Source organism: Micromys minutus, assembly GCF_963924665.1.
Source record: "Micromys minutus genome assembly, chromosome: 1".
In the NCBI taxonomy this organism is placed as follows: Eukaryota; Metazoa; Chordata; class Mammalia; order Rodentia; family Muridae; genus Micromys; species Micromys minutus.
Genome location: NC_137969.1, coordinates 19,764,037 through 19,787,545, shown reverse-complemented (window position 1 = coordinate 19,787,545; position 23,509 = coordinate 19,764,037). Strand labels below are relative to the sequence as shown.

General features: G+C 37.8%; 1 protein-coding gene across 2 annotated transcripts in view; it reads right to left on the bottom strand.

The window, feature by feature from the left end:
* Positions 1–513: 513 nt before the first annotated feature.
* The window catches only part of RAB28 (RAB28, member RAS oncogene family), an 82,874-nt gene continuing 59,878 nt past the window's right edge, over positions 514–23,509 (bottom strand). Inside the window, exons 5-8 of one of the 2 annotated variants that reach the window (XM_080927073.1) lie at positions 10,413–10,516; positions 5,789–5,866; positions 2,467–2,561; positions 514–1,424 (exon numbers count right to left, since the gene is read on the bottom strand). In XM_080927073.1, coding sequence (XP_080783199.1) covers positions 2,472–2,561; positions 5,789–5,866; positions 10,413–10,516 — 272 coding nt within the window. In that variant the 3' untranslated portion in view covers positions 514–1,424; positions 2,467–2,471. The remainder of the gene's footprint in view (positions 1,425–2,466; positions 2,562–5,788; positions 5,867–10,412; positions 10,517–23,509) is intronic. The other variant, XM_080927072.1, reaches the window with a different exon arrangement.

Here is a 23,509-nt window from a genome sequence, read left to right as displayed (position 1 = left end):
AGGTGGTGATGCTCATGCCATGAAGCTGAGAATAACCTCATGTACAGTGGACTGAGCGGTGAAGGGAGCGTCATTCCTACTTTAGTAACAAGTGTGTGCTGAGCACTGAGCCTTTCCACAAAAGACAGCACAATTCTGACCAAGTTAGGACAGGGAGCAGACACTGTGGGAGAATGGTGAGGGAAAGAAGGGGGTACAGGAGAGGAGAGGACAAGAGGGGAGGAGTCCTGGCCTGGAACAGACGGCAGAGTACCAGTCAGCAGATAGGAATGGATTTGGTTTTATGTGCACAGAACCAAGGGTGGCATGAGCTGGGCAGAAAATGGGCCAGGGCTGATAGAAGCCCAGAAATGGCAGGTTCCAGGCTCAACTACAAACACACCAACAGAATGCCTAGGAGCCCTTAAGAAACTGGCTGCGCACTAGACCTCACAAGATTGCTAGCCCTGTGTCCAAATCTACTTCGTTTTTTAGTAACAAAAAATAAAGATGAATGAATGAAATTACAGAAAATGTAATTTAAATAAATTTATTTATGTGAGAAAAACATCTGAACATCAGGTACAGTGTGACCGATCCACAATGATCCAAGGATATCATGACTCATCTGGAAGCACTCTCAGTCTGTACGAGAAATTCCATGTGGAGGATCAGCTGAACCATTTATCAAAATTCATAAAGCCATCTAAGCCAAATATGATAAAATATGCAATGACCATGATACAGTAATAAAAATACAATATCAAATACTCACTACTTGTGAGTTATAAACTACAATATAAACACATTAGGCTCCTTTTAAAAATGAAAAAATATTTCTATTACAGCCTCATTTGAAGCACTTTCAATTAGATACAGCTTTGTATATTTTACTCTTGGTAGCCAGAACAGGAACACCTTCTTGAGTAACTTTCACCATCAGTGCTCTGAAGTACACTTTCACATACACAAGTTCAGATAGAAAATGATGATCAAAGCTTGGAGCATCTTCATAGCTGTTTTTTTTGTTTGTTTTGTTTTGTTTTGTTTTTTAATATCTGGGAGAAAACGAAGTGAAGAAATAAAGAAGCAACATGGTTCTTCTGGAACGAGGAGGCAGTCTGAATCCAGAGAATGGACTCTCCATTCAGATTTCAAAACATATGGTCCCAAATCTGAATTCCTTCCAGTCCAGGGAGCTGCCTCATACTGTGAGACAAATAAAGGATGAAGGTGCAGAGCAGGAGGAAGTGTGAGCTGACGACAGAGACAGTCACTGATAAAACATGTTCCCAGGCAGCTTGGGCCCAATCCAGGGGAAGAGCAGTCAGAACTAGCAATACCGTGTGTGCTCACTGAACTGCACACATGGAGCTCCGAGGAGGGTTAACAGTTCTTGACATGGGCTCCTGGTTGTAGTTAACAATATCTGCCTTCACCACTCTCTGCCATAAAAGAAAAGAGTTATTATCAAGACATCAGAACAGGTCCCTGCGTATCAATGGTTTTCTGAGCTCTGGTGAATGTCTAATAACAAACATCACAGATAAAACAGGAGTTGGTATTAAAAACAATCAGCCAGATTTAATAAATAGTCAGGTTAGGGATTTCTTGTTTGCCATCCCCCTTTTTAAGGAAGTCAATCAATTATGTATTTTAATACTTATTAAAGTTAACCCCACGTTTTATTAAAAATTCACAAATCAATATGAAAATTTAAACCCTGGCTATAATTTTAGTACAAGTTAAAATCATTCATGCATAACTTTGTGAATTAGAAAAAGAGGTGTGTTTTAAAGGACTCTCATAGAAAATAAAAAAGTTCTGAGAAACTACACTGTTAAAATGTTTCCAGTTTTCAAAACATTCCTCTCAGAACACTTACTTCAAATAGTTCACTCTGTGTTATGCATAATGACTCTAATAAACCATGACATAATGAGGAATTGCAAAGTCACCTCGTATCCACGCCTATAAATCAACTTAAATCAAAAGATAACTTCACACTTCCTTCCATCTTATACTCAGTCTAAAACAATGAATTTAGCAAAATGTCTAATACTCCATCTCTAAGCAAAAGTTGAAATGAAAACAAACCCTCTTTTGGTTTTAGCTTTTACTAAGTTCATGCACATAGACTGGGAAAGAAGGGCAATTCAAGCCTTTCTTTAAAGTAATTTAAAATAACCTTTCAATCACCATCTATTTCGAGGTTGGTGGTGGTGGTAATTACTAATGAAATAACTGCACTACACGTATAATAAACACCCATAAAGATAAACATAACTGAGAGTAACTGAAATTGTATCTTAATTTGTTCTCAATTTCTTGTTTAATTTATAATTTTCCTGTTTGAAGACCAATTTTTCAAAGTTCTAAACCGAGACTTATGTCATTTTAATTAATAATGTTCCTTCATAAGGAAGAACAAGGTAATATAACTAGCCCTCACCCCCTCCCCAGAGGCAATAATTCACCCATAAGTACCTGCACTACTGTACTGAACAGACTCTACTCTGAGCAGAGCTGGGGTGCTGATTATCTTCTTCCGGGTACTTGACTATTTCTGCCCTGACAATACGCTGTCAATTCCGTACAACATAAACAAGATGAAGGAGAAAGAAAAAAAGAGAGAAAAAGAAGACAAAATGAAAAGCATGCTTAATGACTGACAAAAGAAGAGAAAACCAAAGCAGAAAAAAGAAAATTAACACATGAATTCAAACATGTCACAAAAGAACCAGCGGAATGTTCACACATAAAAGGAAGAAGTAAGAGAGCCAATACACGTTATTCTTCAGAATTCTGTCCAGACACCGAAATAGGTGACTTTAACTTCTCAGCAGTGCAGAGGACTGTGGGAGTATTTGTTCATTTTCTCTGACAAGCATTGCTGATGGTCTACTATCAGTCACTCGGTGCTAAGCGTGCATGACTAAGCCATCTGATTTATTCCTGTTACTATAGAGATAATGGGCAAAGAATAGAATCAGTTGTTGTCATACAAATTAAGTATTTCACTAATGAGTGGGATGCTGTGGGGACACGTTGGAGGATGAAAGCAGGTGTTTCAGCAATCACAGGTAGTGCATGACCTCTACAGCTTTCATACTTGTAATTTTTACTTCCCCAGGGCTTCTGCTGCTGATTACTCCCATCCTCCTAACCACAACTGCCATGTTTCCAAATTTCATATAGAAATCACCTTAAACACAATTATGAGTCATGTAAAAGAATCATGAAATACAATATTAAGGCACAATACCTGTTTGTTTTCAAGAATGTTACTAAATAAACAAACCCACAGTACTACACATTAGTTTTCTCTCCTTGGGGATAGGACTCTGTGGGATAACCAGGTACAGAGAAGTAACAAGCTCCTCGAATCTTTGGATCTGAAGTGAGGAGTACTCTCTGCCTGACTGCTCAGACCTGATTTCAGAAGCTCTCCTTTCCTAACAGCACACATTCATTTACTAAAATGAAAACACCTCAACACGAGTAACTGTCTGTGAAGACATTTCTTAATAAAGATTTGATAAACACTGGGAAGAAATGAGCAGGACTCTGTAGTGTATAAATCAGGGAGGTCAGCTGGGTTCTGCATAAGTTCTATAGTGGGTAGTTTTAATTCCGGACAAGATTTTTCACTTATCAAACACCTGGCTTGGGACATCCACAGAAGCATTGCTAACTGACACATGATATGGAAGGAGGGCACATCAATAAAAGGTGCACTATCTTCTAACTCCTTCAACATAACTGTGTCATACCAAACAATGGATTACAATGAAGAAACATGAATTTTCACCTCCATAATAATGGTGTGAAAAAGCCATTCACTAAGCAAAGCACTGTTTATAAACATAGCCAGGTTACTGAGCTGTGTGTAAAATGCTGGGGTCAAAGTACTAACTAATATAAATGACCAGCTCTCATCACATATTTTATCAAATTAAGGAATAATCCATAAGGCAAAATTTTCCTTGGAGCCTTGACTGCTGCACATGAAACTATATGCCATGTTTTCAAACCTGTAGTTGCTTAGTTAGATTGTATCTAAAGTCTCAATGCTTGCTCACTTGCTTGTTTAATGGTTAATTGAGATCCATCTCACTACGCAGCCCAGTCAGGTCTGGAACTTGCTATACAGACTAGGTTGGCCTCAAATGCACAGAGATCAGAGATCCTCCACCTCTGGTGTGCTCGGATTGAAAGTGTCCACCACTATACTCTCTGAGTATAAAGTATTTAACCACATATTTAAATTTAAAATGATTAGAAAACAACAGGATATTTGGGAAAACATGGTCAGCAATGTTTAGCGTGTAAGGGTAAAGGTTAGACAAACAAACATGAGTGGTGCCTCCCTCAGGAAGGTGAGTGTCACTCAGCATGGCTTCAGAAGAGCAATATTTGGAAAAGACAACTCTGAACTCTATAAGATCTCCTGAAGATTTGAGGCTTGTGCTATTTGTATAATTTAACCCTCAACAAAAATCCATAGCACCCTACTATTTGCATGGTTATATTTCAGATAACAAGGAATATACATTTTAGCTTGCCCATGCATCTCAGACATTGCAGGAATTTTTGTTTTGAAGGAACTAATATATGTCTAAATCAAACCACATAAGATCATGGTTTGTTAACTAATGTGTAAAAATGTCAGGGCTTAAATATTGTACTGGGAGCCTCAGACCGAAGGGAACTAGCACAGGAATGTGTGCTCTCCTCACAGAACGCCTGCTGTGTGAGTGAAGAACCCAATGCTAGACATAAGAGAAATGGTTCAGGGAAATTCAATTTCTCTCCCAAAGCTTTAACTACTACTCTGAACAATCTGAGAAACTAGAAACAATGGCCCATATTTTTAGATTGTGATAGAAGAAAATCTGCTCAGGGGAAAGGAGAGTGTTTGGTGAGGACAGAGGGAGGGAGAGCAAATGAAACTATAATCTAAATTCAAAAGCAGAAATGCTTTTGTATGGCGACTGAAGTATCTGCCTGCTCTGCTATGAAGCTTATTCCTCTTTGTGCTTAGATTGCTCTATGGTCCCTTGACATTATGCAGTCCCAAAAAAAGGCTTGCTGTATGAAAAAAATATCCTTTCTCCCATTTTCTTCTTTCAAAACTTAAAATGTGCTGATAACCCAATTGATTCATTAGAATCCCAAATGGAAGCAATCTAGATTAGAACTAAAATAGTGGAGTATAAATACTCAGTACATAGAAGAAACACAGAAACCTCATTATAAGTATTTATGACATGAATCAAATTACTATAGCATGAAGCTGCCTATGGCTGGTGACTCTGACACGTCTTCATAAAATAGTATAAAATTTAAAGGCATCAGCATAACAAAAAACTTATTAAATATAAAATCTGAATACATATGTATCATAATAATAATAATAACAAAAAGAAAAGCTTGAAGTACAAGCAGGGTCTATAATCCTACACTTCTGAGGTAAAGGTATGGGAAGCCACCAGAGGCTGTACAGTCAGGTCCTCTAATAAAAAACAAAAGGAAACACAAAACAGGATTTTCTGAACCTTAATCCATTAACTATGAACTGATAAAATTTTATTCATTTTTTCTACTAAAAGGGACAAAATTACAAGACTATCATTATTTTTAAAAAATTCATTTTCCATTTTCTGCAATAAACACTCATTTATACATGTAATCTATTACCAAGATTTTTGGGTGACATGTATATAGAATAAATGGGGAAGAACTGATAAATAAAGATTGTCACAAGAAATTTGTTACTTTTTAAAAATATAAATTTTAAGATAATCACCTGTGACTGTTCTATTTCTGCTTTGTTTAATTTGATTCCCAGGATTTCTGCTGCAACTTTCTGAAAACACAGGAAGACCTACATAACAAAAATAGGTTTAAATGATTTAAAACAGGCATGCTTCAGTTACCTTAAGATATACTGAACTTTTTAAAGAAGCATAAACAGCACGTATTCCAAACATGGCTCTATTTATCAAATATAGCAACACATAAAGTGAAATCATTCTTAAAGAATTAAATTACATTTGAAAATTCAAAAATTCAAGCAATTCATTGAATTAGTTTAAACATGCATTTATTAATAAAGACATTTTAAAAGTCTTTTTCTTTTATTTTATTGGATATTTTCTTTATTTACATTTCAAATGTTATTCCCTTTCCCAGTTTCCCCTGCAGAAACCCCTATCCCATCTTCCCTCCCCCTGCTTCTATGAGGATGCTCCCCCATTTATCTACCCACTCCCTCCTTCCTCCCTGCCCTGGCATTCCTCTACACTGGAGCATCAATCCTTCACAGGACCCAGGGTCTCTCCTCTCATCGAAACAGATAAGACCATCTTCTGCTACATATGTAGCAGGAGCCATGGGTCCCTCCATGTCTATCTTTGTTTGGTAGTTTAGTCCTTAGGAGCTCTCTAACTCCTCCATTGGAGACCCGGTTCTCAGTTCCGTGGTTGTCTAGGTGAGCATCCACCTCTGTATTTGTCAGGCTCTGGCAGAGCCTCTCAGAAGACAGCTATGTCAGGCTCCTGTCAGCATGTACTTCTTGGCATCCTTGATAGTGTCTGGGTTTGCTGGCTGCATATGGGGTGGATCCCCAGGTGGGGCAGTCTCTGGATGGCCTTTTCTTCAGTCTCTGCTCCACACTTTGTCTTCATATTTCTTCCTTTGATTATTTTGTTCCCCTTCTAAGAAATACTGAAGCATCCATTTGAAGGAAGAAGAAGGAAGAAAATCCTTCCTTCTTCTTGAGCTTCATGTGGTCAGTAAATTGTATCTTGGGTAATCTGAGTCTGAGGAACCAACAGAATAATTTTCACAGTGGCTGTATCAGCTTGCAATCCCACCAACAGTGGAGAAGTGTTCCTCTTTCTGCACATTCTTGCCAGCATCTGCTGTCACCTGAATTTTTAATCTTAGCTATTCTAACTGGTGTGAGGTGGAATCTCGGGGTTGCTTTGATTTGCATTTCCTTAATGACTAAGAGATTTCTTTAGGTGTTTCTCAGTCATTCAATATTCTTCAGTTGAATATTCTTTGCTTAGCTCTGTCTCCATTTTTTAATAGGGTTATTTGATTCTCTGAAGTCTAGCTTCTTGAGTTCTTTGTATATATTGGATATTAGCCCTCTATCAGATGTGAGATGGGTAAAGATATTTTCCCAAACTATTAGTTGCCATTTTGTCCTACTGACAGTGCCCTTTGCCTTACAGAAGCCTTGCAATTTTATGAGGTCCCATTTGTCTATTGCTGATCTTAGAACATAAGCCATTAGCGTTCTGTTCAGAAAAATTTCCCATGTGCCCATGTGTTTGAGGCTTTTTCTCACTTTATTTTTATTTTGTGTGTTTGAGTTTTCTACCTACATATGTTTATGTACAGCACATGTGTACCTGGTATCTGTAGAGGTCAGAAGGTGTCAGATCCCCTAGAAATGAAGTTGACAGATGGTTGTAAACCACTACACAAGAACCAAATTAAGGTTCTCTACAAGACCTGCAAGTCTTCTTATCAACTGAGCCATCTCTCTAGCCCCATTTAAAAGGATTTAACATAACAATTATAATGACAAATGTAAAGAACACACCAACACATCTAATAACATAATAAACTCCCACAATTCCTGAAAATTAAAATAAGTTCATATATACTTTAGTGCTCTGGTGTCTGACTACCAGTTCTATGCTGGTCTCCTGAGCTGGCTTTAGTATGTTTTAGCAGGTCTTGCTTTCCAAACCATTAACACTTTTGGTTCTTTTATCAATGTCCAAACTCTCCATTATTCCCTAAGTAAAACAACTTGGTACTATTTACTGTGCTTTATCTGTTCAGGGTAAAGAAATGATAGAGTCCATTACAGCTATACATAATGAACATTTCTATAAACATCCTTTATGTGTAGTTGGCTTTTGCCAAGTCCTCATAATCTCTGGAGCTTCAGGCCTAATCATTTCTGCTATATAATTTGCTTTTGCTCTATAACTATTCTACCAGGTTTCTAGCCCAATTCACCTCATGATCACTAACTAAATATAAGTCACAAGTTTCCTCACTTATTTATTTCTAGGGGACTGAAGAGAGGGCTCAGAAGTTAAGAGTACTTACTGCTCCTCCAGAGGACTCAAGGGTTATTTCCCAGGACCCACTTGATGGCTTACAACCACCACTAACTCCAGCTCCAGAGGATCCCCTGTCCTTCTCTAGCCTCTGTCGGGTCCTTCATTCATGCAAGGCACATAAAAGAACTCACACAAGCAAGCACACACACATAAATGAAAACAAATAAATCTTTAAACAACTATTACTTTAAAAAAAATTAACAACCATAAGCAAAGCCCTAGCCCTAGCACCAAATAAAAAGAAAACAGTCAAAACAAAGCAAACCTAAGTTAAGCAACACACTGGACAGCAGCCAGGCATGGTGATTCATGTCTTTAATGGCAGCACTTTGGAGGCAGAGACAGGTGGATCTCTGAGCTTAAGTCCAGTCTGATCTACAGAGCAAATCCCAGGACAGCCAGAGCTACGTAGAAAAATCTTGTCTCAAAAACCAAACGAACAAATGAGCATAAACCTGAACAGGGACAAATTGACGCAAGAGTCATAACAATCAGTTGTCTCTAATATGAATGTGAACATAGTATTGTTTAACCAATAAAAAATAAGCAGTTAAGTAAAAAGTAAATAGTAAAATTTAATAAATTTCAGCCTAAACTCTCATGAAAGAAATTCAAAATTAGTAAGATTTTTATTGTTGTAAATTGTTGTGTTCTTGTTTGTACTGCTCTACCACTGAGGCAAAGGTTTAAAAACAATTAAATCCTTAGTATTACAAGAGTCAGTGAAATTGCAGTCTTACAGTACTAGGAAAAGAATAGGCTAATTTAATCTTTTTGGTGAACATCGGGCAACATGTTTCAATCCCCAGTCAAAGAATCTATCTAAAGAAAATAAAGCATTAAAAGTTACTAAAATTTAATAACTAAAAGTTACTCAAATTTCAAATTTATAAAAATCTCTACATGTCCAAGAACAACAGTACATAATTAAATACCTTTTTGAACATTTAGTAAATGACTAAATTTATTTTATTTTATAACACTAAATGACATGGAAAAAATTTTACAGATAAAACGTTAAATTAAAAAAAAAAAAAAAAAAAAAAAACACAATCTAAAACTACTAGACCATGATCTTAGTGTTTAATGAACATTTGTTTTGGTTCAAATGGTAGAATTGAAATATCATTACTTGGGCTCACAAACCTTATCTCTACCACTCAACATCCATGCAGAGTAAGCCCTGTGACAGGAGCTCTAGAAGATACACCTACACGAGACACAATCAGATCCATACACACCTACCACAAAGTAAACAAGGATAAGCACGGAAAAGCCTCCAGTAAAAGAACACAAGAGGATCCTCTGAGGGTCTGAGTGGACATTCCTAAAGGCCAGAATTATGGGTGACTTGGGTATTTTATACTTCTTGTTAAATCAACTATAAAATTAACTAACCATCATAAGCATTCTCATATGTCCTATTTATGTCTTCTCTCCAAAAGAATCACTGTGTTCTCTGTTAAGAAGTAGAAGTGTACTTGTGGTGGGGGGAGGGGAGAGGAACATCTCTTGGAGATGGAATGAGGAGCTGTGGGAGGGCAGACCAGGAGGGGGATGATGACTGAACTGTTAAAAAATAAAATTATTTTTTTACAACTTTATTTTAAAAACAGAGATACATGTACAGATTTTTAAAGGCATTTTGGCATAGAACTATATGAATATATTTTTGTCAGTACCTGATTTTTTTAAAGGTTTGATAGCATGCATTGAAATCTTACTAGTTACCATAAGCATAAAGTACATGTAAAACAAAATGTAACATGGAAATAGTCAAAGTTTCCTTGGTGTGTAAAGATTAAACATAATAATTTTTAAATACCAAAAATTGCCACAAGGCTATCTTCTTAACTCTTGAGTTATTAATAATTTAAGGTCTAGGTGTACCCCACTCTGAGAGGGTGCTATACACATGTTGGTTTTTGTTTGTTTGTTTGTTTGTTTTTTCTAAGAAGGACTGAGGCTTCCACTTTTTGGCCATTCTTTTTTTGAGCTTCATAGGGCCTGTGAGTTGTTTCTTGGGTATTCAGAGCTTTCTGGGGTTAGCATTCAATTATCAGTGACTGCATATCATGTCTGTTTTTTGTGACTGGGTTATCACACTCAAGATAATATTCTATAGATGCATCCATTTTCATAGGATTTTTATAAAGTCATTGTTTCTAATAGCTAACTAGTGTAAATAAAAGTAATTATTAAAAAAAAAAAAAAGAAGTGTACTTTCCAGGAACATTAGAAAGACAAAGCATCACTTAAAACACACTCCACTGCTTTACTTACAGAGTCTCCAGTCTTGGCTGAAACAAAGTGGCTACTAAACCCGTTTTCCTGGCAAAATCGTAAGTGTTTATCAGGTTTTACTGTCCGCATATGTTCCAAGTCAACTGGAAAAATGTTAAAGAGAGAACAAAACTCAATATTAGAATCATAAAAGTCCATTTAACATGTTTAAAATGTACTTTCCAATGTCATTACCCACTCTATAATATTAGACAATTTTTTAACTTCCTTGTGCTTCAGTTTCCACATTTATACACTGTGAATAATGAGTAAGCCTATTTCATACATCATTCTTTCAGAATTAGCCAGAATTAGATTGTGAACAAGGACTGGAAAATAAGTGCTCAGAAGTATGTGATACCCTACTACAACTTCGCCTATACAAATGCACACACATGACAATGTTCAAACACATCTGCTCAGTGTACTTCGTGTAAGAACAGTTACTCACTGAAGATAGGACATACAAATACAAGTATATTTGGCTGGAAATAGTTTAATTACTTACAAGATAATTTAATAATTAGAGTAATTCTGAAATCTTTTATATTATATAGTAACATTAATTTATTCACACTACAATTTACTTTCACAAAGATGCAGCTGCTTTTCAAACTGTTAACAGTATCAATTGAGGATTGTGAGCAAGATATATTTCCTGGGCTTTAAGGTACAGTATAGAATTCATACCTAATACTAGTATAACACTATTTTTCTCTCAGATGAAATTCTTTACTCAACAGTTTCTTGTGCACAACACTATAACCCTCTCAAGGTTTACTTAATGGTATCAAATTTTTTGACAAATATGGTCACATGACTTAAAAGGTAATTAAGCTCTCTGAATCAGCAAAGAGAACTTATTCTTTAAAAATGTAAACTACAGAGGCTGAGCAACTGGCGACTTCCGGACGCAGAGCGGAGCCTGGCCCACCTGCCACCCAGAACGGCGGCTCATAGAGGCTAAGCAACTGGTGAGTGGGAGACCTAGACTGCAGGGGAGCAGAGACATCTATGTGGAGTGCACACAGAAAGTGCACACCCAAACTTGCCCTGCCCTGCCTTGCCTGATCCAGCGATTGGGAACAGAAAATTAGAACTTCTGTTTCCACCCGGAGGCGACTTCCGGATGAAGAGCGGAGCCTGGCCCACCTGCCACCCGGAACGGAGGCTCGTAGAGGCTGAGCAACTTGTGGGTGGAGGACCTGGGCTGCCGGGAGCAGAGAGATCTCTGCGGAGTACACAGGGAAAGTGCACCCCCTGCCTTGCCCTGCCCTGCCTTGCCTGATCCAGCAACCAGAAACAGAATGTTGGAACTTCTGCTCACACCCAACGACTCTGAGGCATAAAACAGGGCTCGACCCATCTGACACCTGGACCAGTGGAGAACCAGGGACACAGACCAGATACAAGGGAAAGGCAAGAACATATCACTGACAACAAAATGGCAAGAGGAAAGAGAAAGACTATATCCCAAGGGAACCAAGACAATCTAGCAACACCAGAGCCCAGCTCTCCCATAACAGCAAACATCGGAATTCCAAACACTCCAGAAAGAGAAGACACAGACCTGAAATCATACCTCAAGATGCTGATAGAGATACTTAAACAAGAAAGGGAGGAAAAGCAAAAAGATTCAGAAGCTTTTAAAGAAGAAACAAGAAAAACACTCAAAAAACTCAAAGAATGAGACGAAAACAGAACCAAAGAAATAAAGGAATGGAAGAGGGAAATTAAAACAGAAATTGACACAATAAAGAAAACGCTAAAAGAGATAACCCTAGAGTCAGAACACCAAAAAAAAGAAATCAGGAGTCACAGAAGCAAGCATTTCCAATAGATTACAAGAGATCGAAGAGAGAATCTCAGGGGCAGAAGACAACATTGCAAACATAGACAAAACAGCCAGAGAAGATGCAAAAAACAAAAAGCTCCTAAACCAAAATGTCCAGGAAATCCAAGAAACAATGAGAAGACCGAACCTAAGGATAATAGGAATAGAAGAGGGAGAAGAGTATCAACTAAGAGGCACAGTAAATATCTTCAACAAAATCATAGAAGAAAACTTCCCTACCCTCAAGAATGAGATGACCACGAGCATAAAAGAAGCCTTCAGAACTCCAAATAGGTTGGACCAGAAAAGAAATACCTCAAACACATAATAGTAAAAACATCAAGTGCCCAAAGTAAAGAAAGAATACTAAAAGCAGTAAGGGAAAAAGGTCAGATAACATATAAAGGCAGACCAATCAGACTCACACCCGATTTCTCAACAGAGACTATGAAAGCTAGAAGAGCCTGGAAAGACATCATGCACTCCTTAAGAGAGCACAAGTGCCAGCCCAAGCTGCTATACCCAGCAAAACTATCAATCACCATCAATGGAGAGACGAAGATATTTCAAGACAAATCAAAATTCACACAATGTCTGACCACAAACCCAGCACTACAATGAATTATAGGTGGAAAACCCAATGCAATGAGGGAAAATACAGCCTAGTAAAAACAAAAAAACTCCTAAACAAGAAAACTAAAAGAAGAAAAAAACACAGACACAACTCAACCCAAAAAAGCAATAATGGCAGGAAACAGAAACAACTATTCCTTGATATCTATTAACATAAATGGTCTCAACTCCCCAATAAAGAGACATAGACTATCAGACTGGATACATAAACAAAATCCAGCCTTTTGCTGCATACAGGAAACTCATATCAGAGACAGAGACAGACACTATCTCAGAGTAAAAGGGTGGGGAAAAAAAATCCAAGAAAACAGCTCCAAGAAGCAAGCTGGAGTGGCTATTCTAATATCAAATAAAGTAAATTTCCAACCAAAAGTTATCAAAAAAGATAAGGAAGGACACTTTTTACTCATTACCGGGAAAATCTGTCAGGAGGAACTCTCAATCCTTAACATATATGCTACAAATAAAAAAGCACCCACATTCATAAAAGAAACCCTACTAAAGCTCAAAAAATACATTTCATTCCACACAATAATAGTTGGAGACTTTAATACCCCACTATCACCAATGGACAGATCAGGGAAACAGAAACTGAACAAGGACACTGCAAAACTAGCAGAGACTTTGAAACAACTAGAATTAATAGATATATACAGAACATACTATCCCAAAGTAAAAGGATACACCTTCTTCTCACAACCCCATGGCACCTTCTCGAAAATTGACCACATAATTGGACACAGAACGAGCCTCCATCGATATAAGAAGATTGAAATACTCCCATGCATCCTCTCAGATCACCATGGTCTACGGCTGGTCTTTAACAACAACAAAGACAACAAAAAGCCCACATATACATGGAAACTAAACAACGCTCTGTTAAAGGATAGCAGGGTCAAAGAAGAAATAAAGAAAGAAATTAGGGATTATCTAGAATTCAACAAAAACGAAAACACAACATACCCAAACCTATGGGATGCAATGAAAGCAGTATTGAGTGGAAAACTCATAGCCCTAAGTGTCTCCAAAAAGAAACTGGAGAGAGCTCACATCAGCAACCTGACAGCACAGCTAAAAGCCCTAGAACAAAAGGAAGCAGATATACCCAAAAAGAGTAGACAGCAAGAAAGAATCAAAATTAGGGCAGAAATAGACCAAATAGAAACAAAAAAAAACCATTGAAAAAAATCAACAAAACAAAGAGTTGGTTCTTTGAGAAAATCAACAAGATTGATAAACCCCTAGCCAGACTAACTAGAGGGCAAAGAGAGAGTATCCATATTAACAAAATCAGAAAGGAAAGTGGTGAAATAACAACTGAAACTGAGGAAATTCAAGAAATCATCAGATCCTACTACAAAAACTTATACTCCACAAAATTGGAAAATCTGGAGGAAATGGACGAATTCCTAGACAGATACAAGGTCCCAAAGTTAAACCAGGACCAAGTAAACCATCTAAATAACCCTATAACACCTAAAGAAATAGAAGAAGTCATCAAAAGCCTCCCAACCAAGAAAAGCCCAGGACCAGACGGGTTCAGTGCAGAATTTTATCAGACATTTATTGGGGATATAAGAGCAATACTCGCCAAACTATTCCAAAAGATAGAATCACATGGAATATTACCCAACTCATTTTTTGAGGCTACAATAACCCGCGTACCTAAACCACACAAAGACCCTACAAGGAAAGAGAACTTCAGACCAATCTCACTTATGAACATTGATGCAAAAATACTCAACAAAATCCTTGCAAAACAAATTTAAGAACACATCAAAACGATCATTCATCATGACCAAGTAGGCTTCATCCCTGGGATGCAGGGATGGTTTAACATAAGGAAATCCATCAATGTAATCCACCATATAAACAAACTCAAATATCAAAATCACATGGTCATATCACTAGATGTTAAGAAAGCATTCGACAAAATCCAACACCCCTTCATGTTAAAAGTCCTGGAAAGAACAGGAATCCAAGGCCCATACTTAAACATAATAAAAGCAATATACAGCAAACCAACAGCCAACATCAAACTTAATGGCGAGTAACTTGAAGCAATCCCACTAAAATCAGGGACTCGACAAGGCTGCCCACTCTCCCCCTACCTATTCAACATAGTACTGGAAGTCCTGGCTGGAGCAATTAGACAGCAAAATGAGATCAAGGGGATACAAATCGGAAAGGAAGAGATAAAAACATCACTCTTTGCCGATGACATGATAGTGTACTTGAGTGACCCCAAAAATTCTACCAGAGAACTCCTACAGCTGATAAACAAGTTCACCAAAGTGGCTGGATAAAAAACTAACTCAAACAAATCAGTAGCCTTCCTGTACTCAAAGGACAAACATGTGGAGAAAGAAATTAGGGAAAAGGTACCCTTAACAATCGTTACAAAAACTATGAAATACCTTGGTGTGACTCCTGCTAAGCAAGTGAAGGACCTGTATGACAAGAACTTCAAACCTCTAAAGAAAGAAATTGAGGAGGATCTCAGAAAATGGAAAGATCTCCCATGCTCATGGATTGGAAAAATCAACATCTTAAAAATGGCCATCCTACCAAAAGCAATCTACAGATTCAATGCAATCTCCATCAAAATTCTAACCCAGTTCTTCATGGAACTGGAAAGATCAATGTGCAATTTCATATGGAATAACAAAAGACCTAGAATAGTGAAATCCATCCTCAACAACAAAAAAACGTCTGCGGGAATCACTATCCCTGACCTCAAGCTATATTACAAGGCAATTGTGCTGAAAACTGCATGGTAGTGGTACAGAAATAGGCATGTGGATCAATGGAATAGAATAGAAGATCCAGAAATGAGCCCTCGTGTATATGGTCACCTGATTTTTGACAAAGGAGCAGTAAACATTCAATGGAAAAAGGACAGCCTATTCAACAAATGGTGCTGTTCCAACTGGCACTCAGCATGCAAAAGAATGAAAATAGACCCTTTCTTATCTCCTTGTACAAAGCTCAAGTGTAAGTGGATCAAAGATCTCCACATTAAACCAGATACACTGAAACTATTAGATGAGAAAGTAGGGAAAACCTTAGAACACATAGGCACAGGAGAAAATTTCCTGAACAAAACACCAATGGCTCAAGCTCTAAGGTCAAAGATTAACAAATGGGACTTAATGAGATTGCAAAGTTTCTGTAAGGCTAAGGACATCTTCAAGAAAACAAAACGGCAACCAACAGAATGGGAAAAGATCTTTACCAACACCACATCAGATAGAGGCCTAATATCCAAGGTGTACAAGGAACTCAAAAAGCTAGACACCAGAGAATCAAATAACCCTATTAAAAAATGGGGTACAGAGCTAAACAAAACGTTTTCAGTTGAGGAACACCGAATGGCCGAGAAACATCTGAGGAAGAGCTCCACATCCTTAGCCATCAGGGAAATGCAAATCAAAACAATCCTGAGATTCCACCTCACACCAGTCAGATTGGCCAAGATCCAAAACTCAGATGACAGCAGATGCTGGTGAGGCTGCGGAAAAAAGAAGAACACTTCTCCACTGTTTGTGGGGTGCAAGCTAATACAACCACTCTGGAAATCTGTCTGGTGATACCTCAGAAAAATGGATATAGTACTACCTGAAGACCCAGCTATTCCACTTCTGGGCATATACCCCAGAGACACTTTAATACACAACAAAGATATATGCACCACAATGTTCATAGCGGCTCTATTTATAATAGCCAGAAGCTGGAAGGAACCCAGATGTCCTTCAGAAGATGAATGGATACAAAAATTGTGGTACATATACACAATGGAATACTACTCAGCCACCAGAAACAATGACTTAACCAAATTCTTAAGAAAATGGCTGCATCTAGAGAATATCATCCTGAGTGAGATAACCCAGTCACAAAAGAACAGACATAATATGCAGTCACTGATAGTGGGACACTAACCCCAGAGGCTTGCACTCCCCCAGAAACAACTCACAGACTGTATGAAGTCCAAGAAATAAAGAAAACAAAACAAAACAAAAAAAATTTACAAAACAAGAAAACTTTAACTATTTCCATGTTACATTTTGTTTTACATGTACTTTAGCTCATTGTAACTATTATGTTTTCAAGGCATACAACCAAACCTTGAAAAAAATCAAGTACTGACTAAAAATATATTCATATATTTTTATGTAAAAATTATGTTAAAATCTGATAAAAAAAGTACTGACAAAAAATGTATAATTTTAAGCAAAAAATGTTTAAAATCTGTACATTTATCTTTGTTTTATAAAATAAAGTTGTTTAGAAAAAAAAGATATTTCCCTAATACATACGAAGAGGTTATGGGAATAACTTTCTTTCTGAAAAAAAAAAAAATGTAAACTAACTTCCTAAGGAAGAGACCTAGCTAATATGTAAAAACTTAGATGTTTGAATGTCTAGCATGCTTACATAATACTAGTAATTGATTATCAGCTGAAAATTCTTTCTCATTTCATAAAAGGCTTCATTGAAGATCATACTGAGTTTTTAGTTTGAAGGCTACTGTTTCTCTAGCAGAGTTCTGAACCAGCACAGGAACCCTGCATCCCTTTTACACTTCTGGCTGTGAAACATAAGGAGATAAATTTATTTGTTTTTTGTTTTGTTTGTTTGTTTTTATCTCTTCCTGGATGAATGAAGAAATACACATACCTAGGGGCAACACTAAATGAACTCAGCAAGCAGTGTTTATAATTTTATATGAATATACATGTAATACAGGATAAGAATCCATAAATCTTAGGTAAGCATGAGTGCTGAGGGTAGATGGAAGAGGAAAATGATATAAAGTACTCAAGTATACAGGAATGAGCCGCATCTTGCTTTCTCTTTCATTCAGTCTGAGACTCTAGCCCATGGAAAGGTGTCATCCACAGTGAGCACCTCAATCAGTTTAATGAAAATAATCTCCTGTAGACATCTTCAGAGACTTGTTTCCTAGGTAATTCTAGATCCCATCAAGATAAATCAAGAATAACTATCACATGACATAGAACTAATTATGTAGCATGGTATGTTTTTTATTTGGACTAAAGTAGAGATAGTTTGAACAGGCCAGCTTTAGTATTTGCTTCACTCTCTTCCAATGTTAAAATCAAGGAAAATGACATTCAGTGGCCACATTCAAATCACAAGACCCGGCTTCTGGATCAATAAGAAAGAGACTTCCTTACACTATTAGTCAGTCCTTCTGTGTCTTCCTATTAGATTGCTCCTTTTAAAGCTAGTTTCTAAAAATATTGACGAAAAAGAATTTTTGCATACCCACTCATAACAGCACTAGAGACAAGAGACAAAAAATGAAAATGGACCCAAATGTCTATCAATAGATGGATAAACCAAATTGGTAAGTACAAAATGGTTATTCAGTCTTTAAGATGAAGAAATTCTGTCTCAAACTTCAACTTGTAGTTACTGGGTCAAGTGAGAGTCAGAGGAATTAAGGGCATCACAAGAATACCTATAGAAGTCACCTAGCCTGGGCCCATGAGACTGAACCAGCAACTAAAGAGCATGCAGGGCCTAGACCTAGCCCTCTACACATTTGTAGCAGATATGCTGGTTAGTCTTCATGTGGGCCCCCCAATGATTGGAGCAGGGGCTGTCTCTGACTCTGTTGCCTACCACTGGATTCCCTTCCCCTACCTGCACTGCCCAGTTGGGTGTCAGTGGGAGAGGATGTGCTTTGTCCTGAGGTGGGGTGGAATCGGGGGCGGGGTGGGCGGCTTCCCTTTCTTCTCAGAGAAGGGAGAAGGATCAAGCAGGAAAGATCTGTAAGGGTGGGACAGGGAAGTGCCAGGGAGAGCTGTGATCTGGATGTAAAGTGAATAAAAAAATAAGTTAATGAGAAGAAGAAAAAGGTGAGCACTATAAGCATTGCTCTTCATGACTGTAAGAAAGAGAAGAACAATAAACAAGCTGACATGCGGATAAATGAGTCTTCTGAGCATGGTGGTAGATCTGAGATCCCAGTACTTAGAAAGCTGTATCAGGAAGATCATGAGTTTACGGCCAGCCTGGGCTATGTAGTGTAAAGATGATATGCTGGGCTTCATATAGAGACCCTGCCCTCGATACAATAAGGATATTACAACAATTATCATAATCCAAAATGAAGAGGAAAAGGTGATCAACTAGATAACATCATAATGAAAGAAAAATGAGGTAAGCAATTGCAATATATGGGAGAGCCATGGAGCTGTGGAAGACCTTCCTCCTTAACTGAGACCTAAAGGGTTAAAATAAGATGTTAAAATGTACAAAGTAAGGCAAGCCAGGGTGCTGAAAGCGAACTGTATTTCATTTCCCTTATTCAGTATTTCCACAGCAACTATCTACACAGTTACTGACTATTGTGGTCAAAGTAATAAATAGACAATAGATTTTTAAAACCTAATTGTATAAAATGTAATCAGGGTTGATGAGAAGATTAAATGATACTCAATTTTAAAGTTTGAAATTGTTCAAAACAAACCTTATCTTTATGCTGGCCTTAAATTCAGCAGTATACTGACTTCCCATGTGCTTCTTTTCCAATATCCAATCATAATATGGTCTACAATTAATGACTTTTTCATTCAAATCAGTAACTATGCTTTGTAAAAACACAAAAGTGCTCTGTGGTGCTTACTAGTTACACTATCGATGTCCAGTGCCTGTCAAAGAAGACAGCATTCAAAATATCAGCTATTTTTGCTCTGATTCATACCACATATAACAGCAGCACCAATATTCTCTGTGAAATGGTTAAAAAAGCTGCTACAACCGAACTTAAAGAAGTAAGAGCAAAATATCAATACAGCACTTGTGTAGATTTTCACAGTAATTTTTAGGTTATCAAGAAAACGTCTACAGTGTTGATCTGGTTATACTCAATTCAAACAAACTACTTGTCACATTAACTACCTCCAGGAAGTTACTCCAAACACAAAATAAACTGTTTATGCCCCTACTCAGATAGATAACATGACAGATTGTTATTAGTTGAAGACAGATGAGATACATTAATTTGATTGTGAGCATGTGTTTAATTTTACCCTGACATGTACACTCTCTAATGCTGTCTTTCTATGATGCCATAGTAAATCATGCCATATTCGAAAAAATTGCTAGTGCAAGAAAATAAAATAAAATAAATGACCAGAACTTGACTTTAACTTTGCAGTTTCTTAAATTAACCTATTCACCAAAGTAAGTGCCTTCACTATTACTGAGTTCCACACAGGGATAGAAAAGAAAACTGTACCTTCAGAGAAGCTACTTTAGTTTCTAAAGTCAGTTTAAAGATGAGAATTTAACATTTTTCTATACACTAACGTTTTTTAATGAGCTGTTTTGTCTTTCCAATTTCTACTGGCCTGTTTATCCACTAGAGTAAGTACATCTTACAATGATGATACTGCCCACAGTTGTGGCAAGCATTCTCCTCAGGTTAGAATCCTTTCAGATAGTTCATAGTACTTTTGAGAAACAAAATTTTAGATTTCATAAGGTTCAGTATTCTTGAGATGATGAGGTTGTTAGTACTTCTGTGACGCTCACTGACTTCTTGTTATTTGCAGCTGAAAACAAAACAAGTAAACCAAACAATTCCCAAATGCAGTAGTGACTTCAGAAGTAGTGAGTGGGTGGGGACAAAAGGTTTTAGGGTTTAAGATAAGGACAGAGGACTCCTTGCGAACCTGTAGTCTAGTCCAAGCAGGGAAGCAGACAGGCCAACTGCAAGACTTCCCCTCCTTTCCTCCAAATCTAACCCCAGTATTACTTTCAGGTCTGAAGTAGAGCGTCTGCTTTAGCCTCCCCTCCTTCCCTGCCCCCATCTCCAGTGGCTCACACAGATCTCCCTTCCAAACTTCCTAACCCAACACTCATGTATATGGCCAAGCCCTCAACTGCAACAGCCACTTTCTGGAAACCTAAGGCCAGTTCAGCCAGGGAAAGAGGTAGGCTAACTGCAGTTCCTCATCTCTCCTTCTACCCTCCAAATCTACTCGCCAGGCTCCTCTTCTTCTCTTAGCAAACTACCTCCCTTCAACTTCCCTGGCTGTTCCCAGCAGTAGAACACTTGCTATGGTCTCTCTTTGCAGTTTGACCCCTGTCACCACAACTCTCTCTCTCTCTCTCTCTCTCTCTCTCTCTCTCTCTCTCTCTCTCTCTCTCTCTCTCTCTCTCTCTCTCTAGCTTTTCAAAAATTTTTAAAAGGAGGGTGGGGGAGCAGGGCAGAATAAATCAAGTATGAGAAAAGCTGTGGAGAAACGGCCTGTAGAGTGAATGAAAATGGGCAGGAGGCAATGACCACAGGGTCATTGTGGTCATAGCAGATGTGCAGCTTGGTCTTCATTCTGGTACCCAAGAAGCTGGAGTTGGGCTGTCCCTCATTCTGTTACCTGCTTGTGGATCCTCTTCTCCAAACCGGGCTACACTGTCTGGGCTCAGTGGAAGAGAATGTGTCTAGTCCTGCAGAGATTTGATGTGCCAGAGTGGGTTGGTACCCAAATGTGTCTTCCCCCTCCTCAGAGGTAAAGAGGAGGAGAGGAGCTATGTCAAGGGGAAATGGTGAGGTGAGGGTGTTGCAAAGAACATGTACAGTGAATACATAAATAAATGTGAAATATTTATTCACTTTACGTCCTGATTGCAGCCCCCCCTTTTTTTCCCAGTCCCACCCTAGAATCCACTGCCCCAACTTCCCCTGCTTCTTTCCTCAAAGAAAGGAAGGCACCCACATGGGTATTAACCCACACATTAACCTGGCACATCAAGTCACAACAAGACTAAGTGAACCCTCTCCCAATGAGCCAGTCAAGGCAGCCCATGTAGAGGAAAGGTATCCAAAAGCAGGCAGCAGAATCTTAAAACAACTACTGCTTCAATTTATAAGAGACCCACAGAAAGACTAAGCTGTATATCTGTGACATATGTGTAGGGTGCCTAGGTCCAGCCTTGGCATGCTCTTTGGTTGGTGGTACAGTCTCTAGGAGCCCCCATGAGGGCAGGTTAATTTACTTTGTAGGTCTTCTTGTGGTATCCTTGACACCTCCAACTCCCTCAGTCCTTTCCCCAACTCTTCCACAACTCTAACTAAGCTTCATCTATTACTTGGCTGTGGTTTATTACATCCACCTCCATTAGCTGCTGGATGGAGCCTTCCAGAAGACAGCCATGCTAGGTGCCTGTCTGCATACAGAGCAGAGTATTATTAATAGTATCTGGAGTGGGCTCTGTCCCATGGTGTAGGTCTCAAGTTTGGCCAATCACTGATTGCCTATTTCCTCAGTCTCTGCTCCATCTTTTTCCCTCCATCTCTTGTAGGTAGAACAACTCTTGGGTGAAAGGTTTTGTGGTGAAAGCTTACAAACTCATAGAAACTAAACAATTCACTATTGATTGAAATATGGGTCAAGACAGAAATTAATTCTAGAATTGAATAAAAATGGATACACAACATGCCATAATGAAGATGGATCTAACAAGCAAGCTCACAGCACTAATGCCTACATTAAAAAAGTAAGAGATCTTATAGTAGTAACTTAACAGCACACCTGAAAGCTCTAGAACAAAAAAAAAGAAATCATATATAAAGTGAGATGGCAAAAAAGAATCAATAAAACAAAAATTACACGTGTGTGTTTCTGTCTGTGAATGTGTGTATAAAGAATTAATGAAACAAAGAGTTGATTCTTTCAGAAAATCATTAAGACCGACAAACCCTTATCTAAATTAATTAAAAGGTAAAATTTTTGTTAATTTGTATTAACAAATTAACAAAAGTAGGAATGAAAATAGGAGATAACAACAGACAATGGGGAAATCCAAAGAATTATACATGTTTTGAATACCTGAACTCCACCAAACTGTAAAACCTAAGAAAATTAAGAATTTTCACTATATATTACTTCCCAAAGTTAAATTGAGATTAGATAAGCAATTTAAACAAATCTATAGTCCCTAGTAAAATAGACACAATGATTTAAATGCTCTCCTCCAAAATAAGCTCAGGGTTAGATAAACACAGAATTCTACCAGACTTTCAAAGAGTTAATACCATAAAAACGTGAAAGATATTGTTTAAAATAATATCTTTTCACTTTATAGGGATGCTACATTTATATTTCAAAACTCATAGTTTCGTATTATAATAAAAACAAATCTCATACAAGTGATAAGGAAAAGCAGTGAAATTTATTAAATTCTATGAAATTTTGAAACAGCAAAACTAATTTTAATAAATAGTAGATGGGTGATGAAAAGCACAAAAGGAAAAGACTAAGCAATGGATAAAATTACTATAAGGTAGCAATGAGTGAACAAGAAAGGTGCCTGATCTATACTAGCAATGAGCAAAGTTCTAGCCTTGTATTAATTCTTTAAACTATATACACAGGGGCTACAAAGATGGCTCAGCTGTTGAAAGCACAAGTTTGTTTTCTAAGAACTCATGTAGGGTTGCTCACTATTGCCTACAACTCTAGAAATTCAATTTTTCTGGCCTCCATGTGAACCAAAGTACATATGTCCACACACACACACACACACACACACACACACACACACACACACACACACTTATGGTTGGTGACTCCCATAGCATATGTGCCGCTCCTGC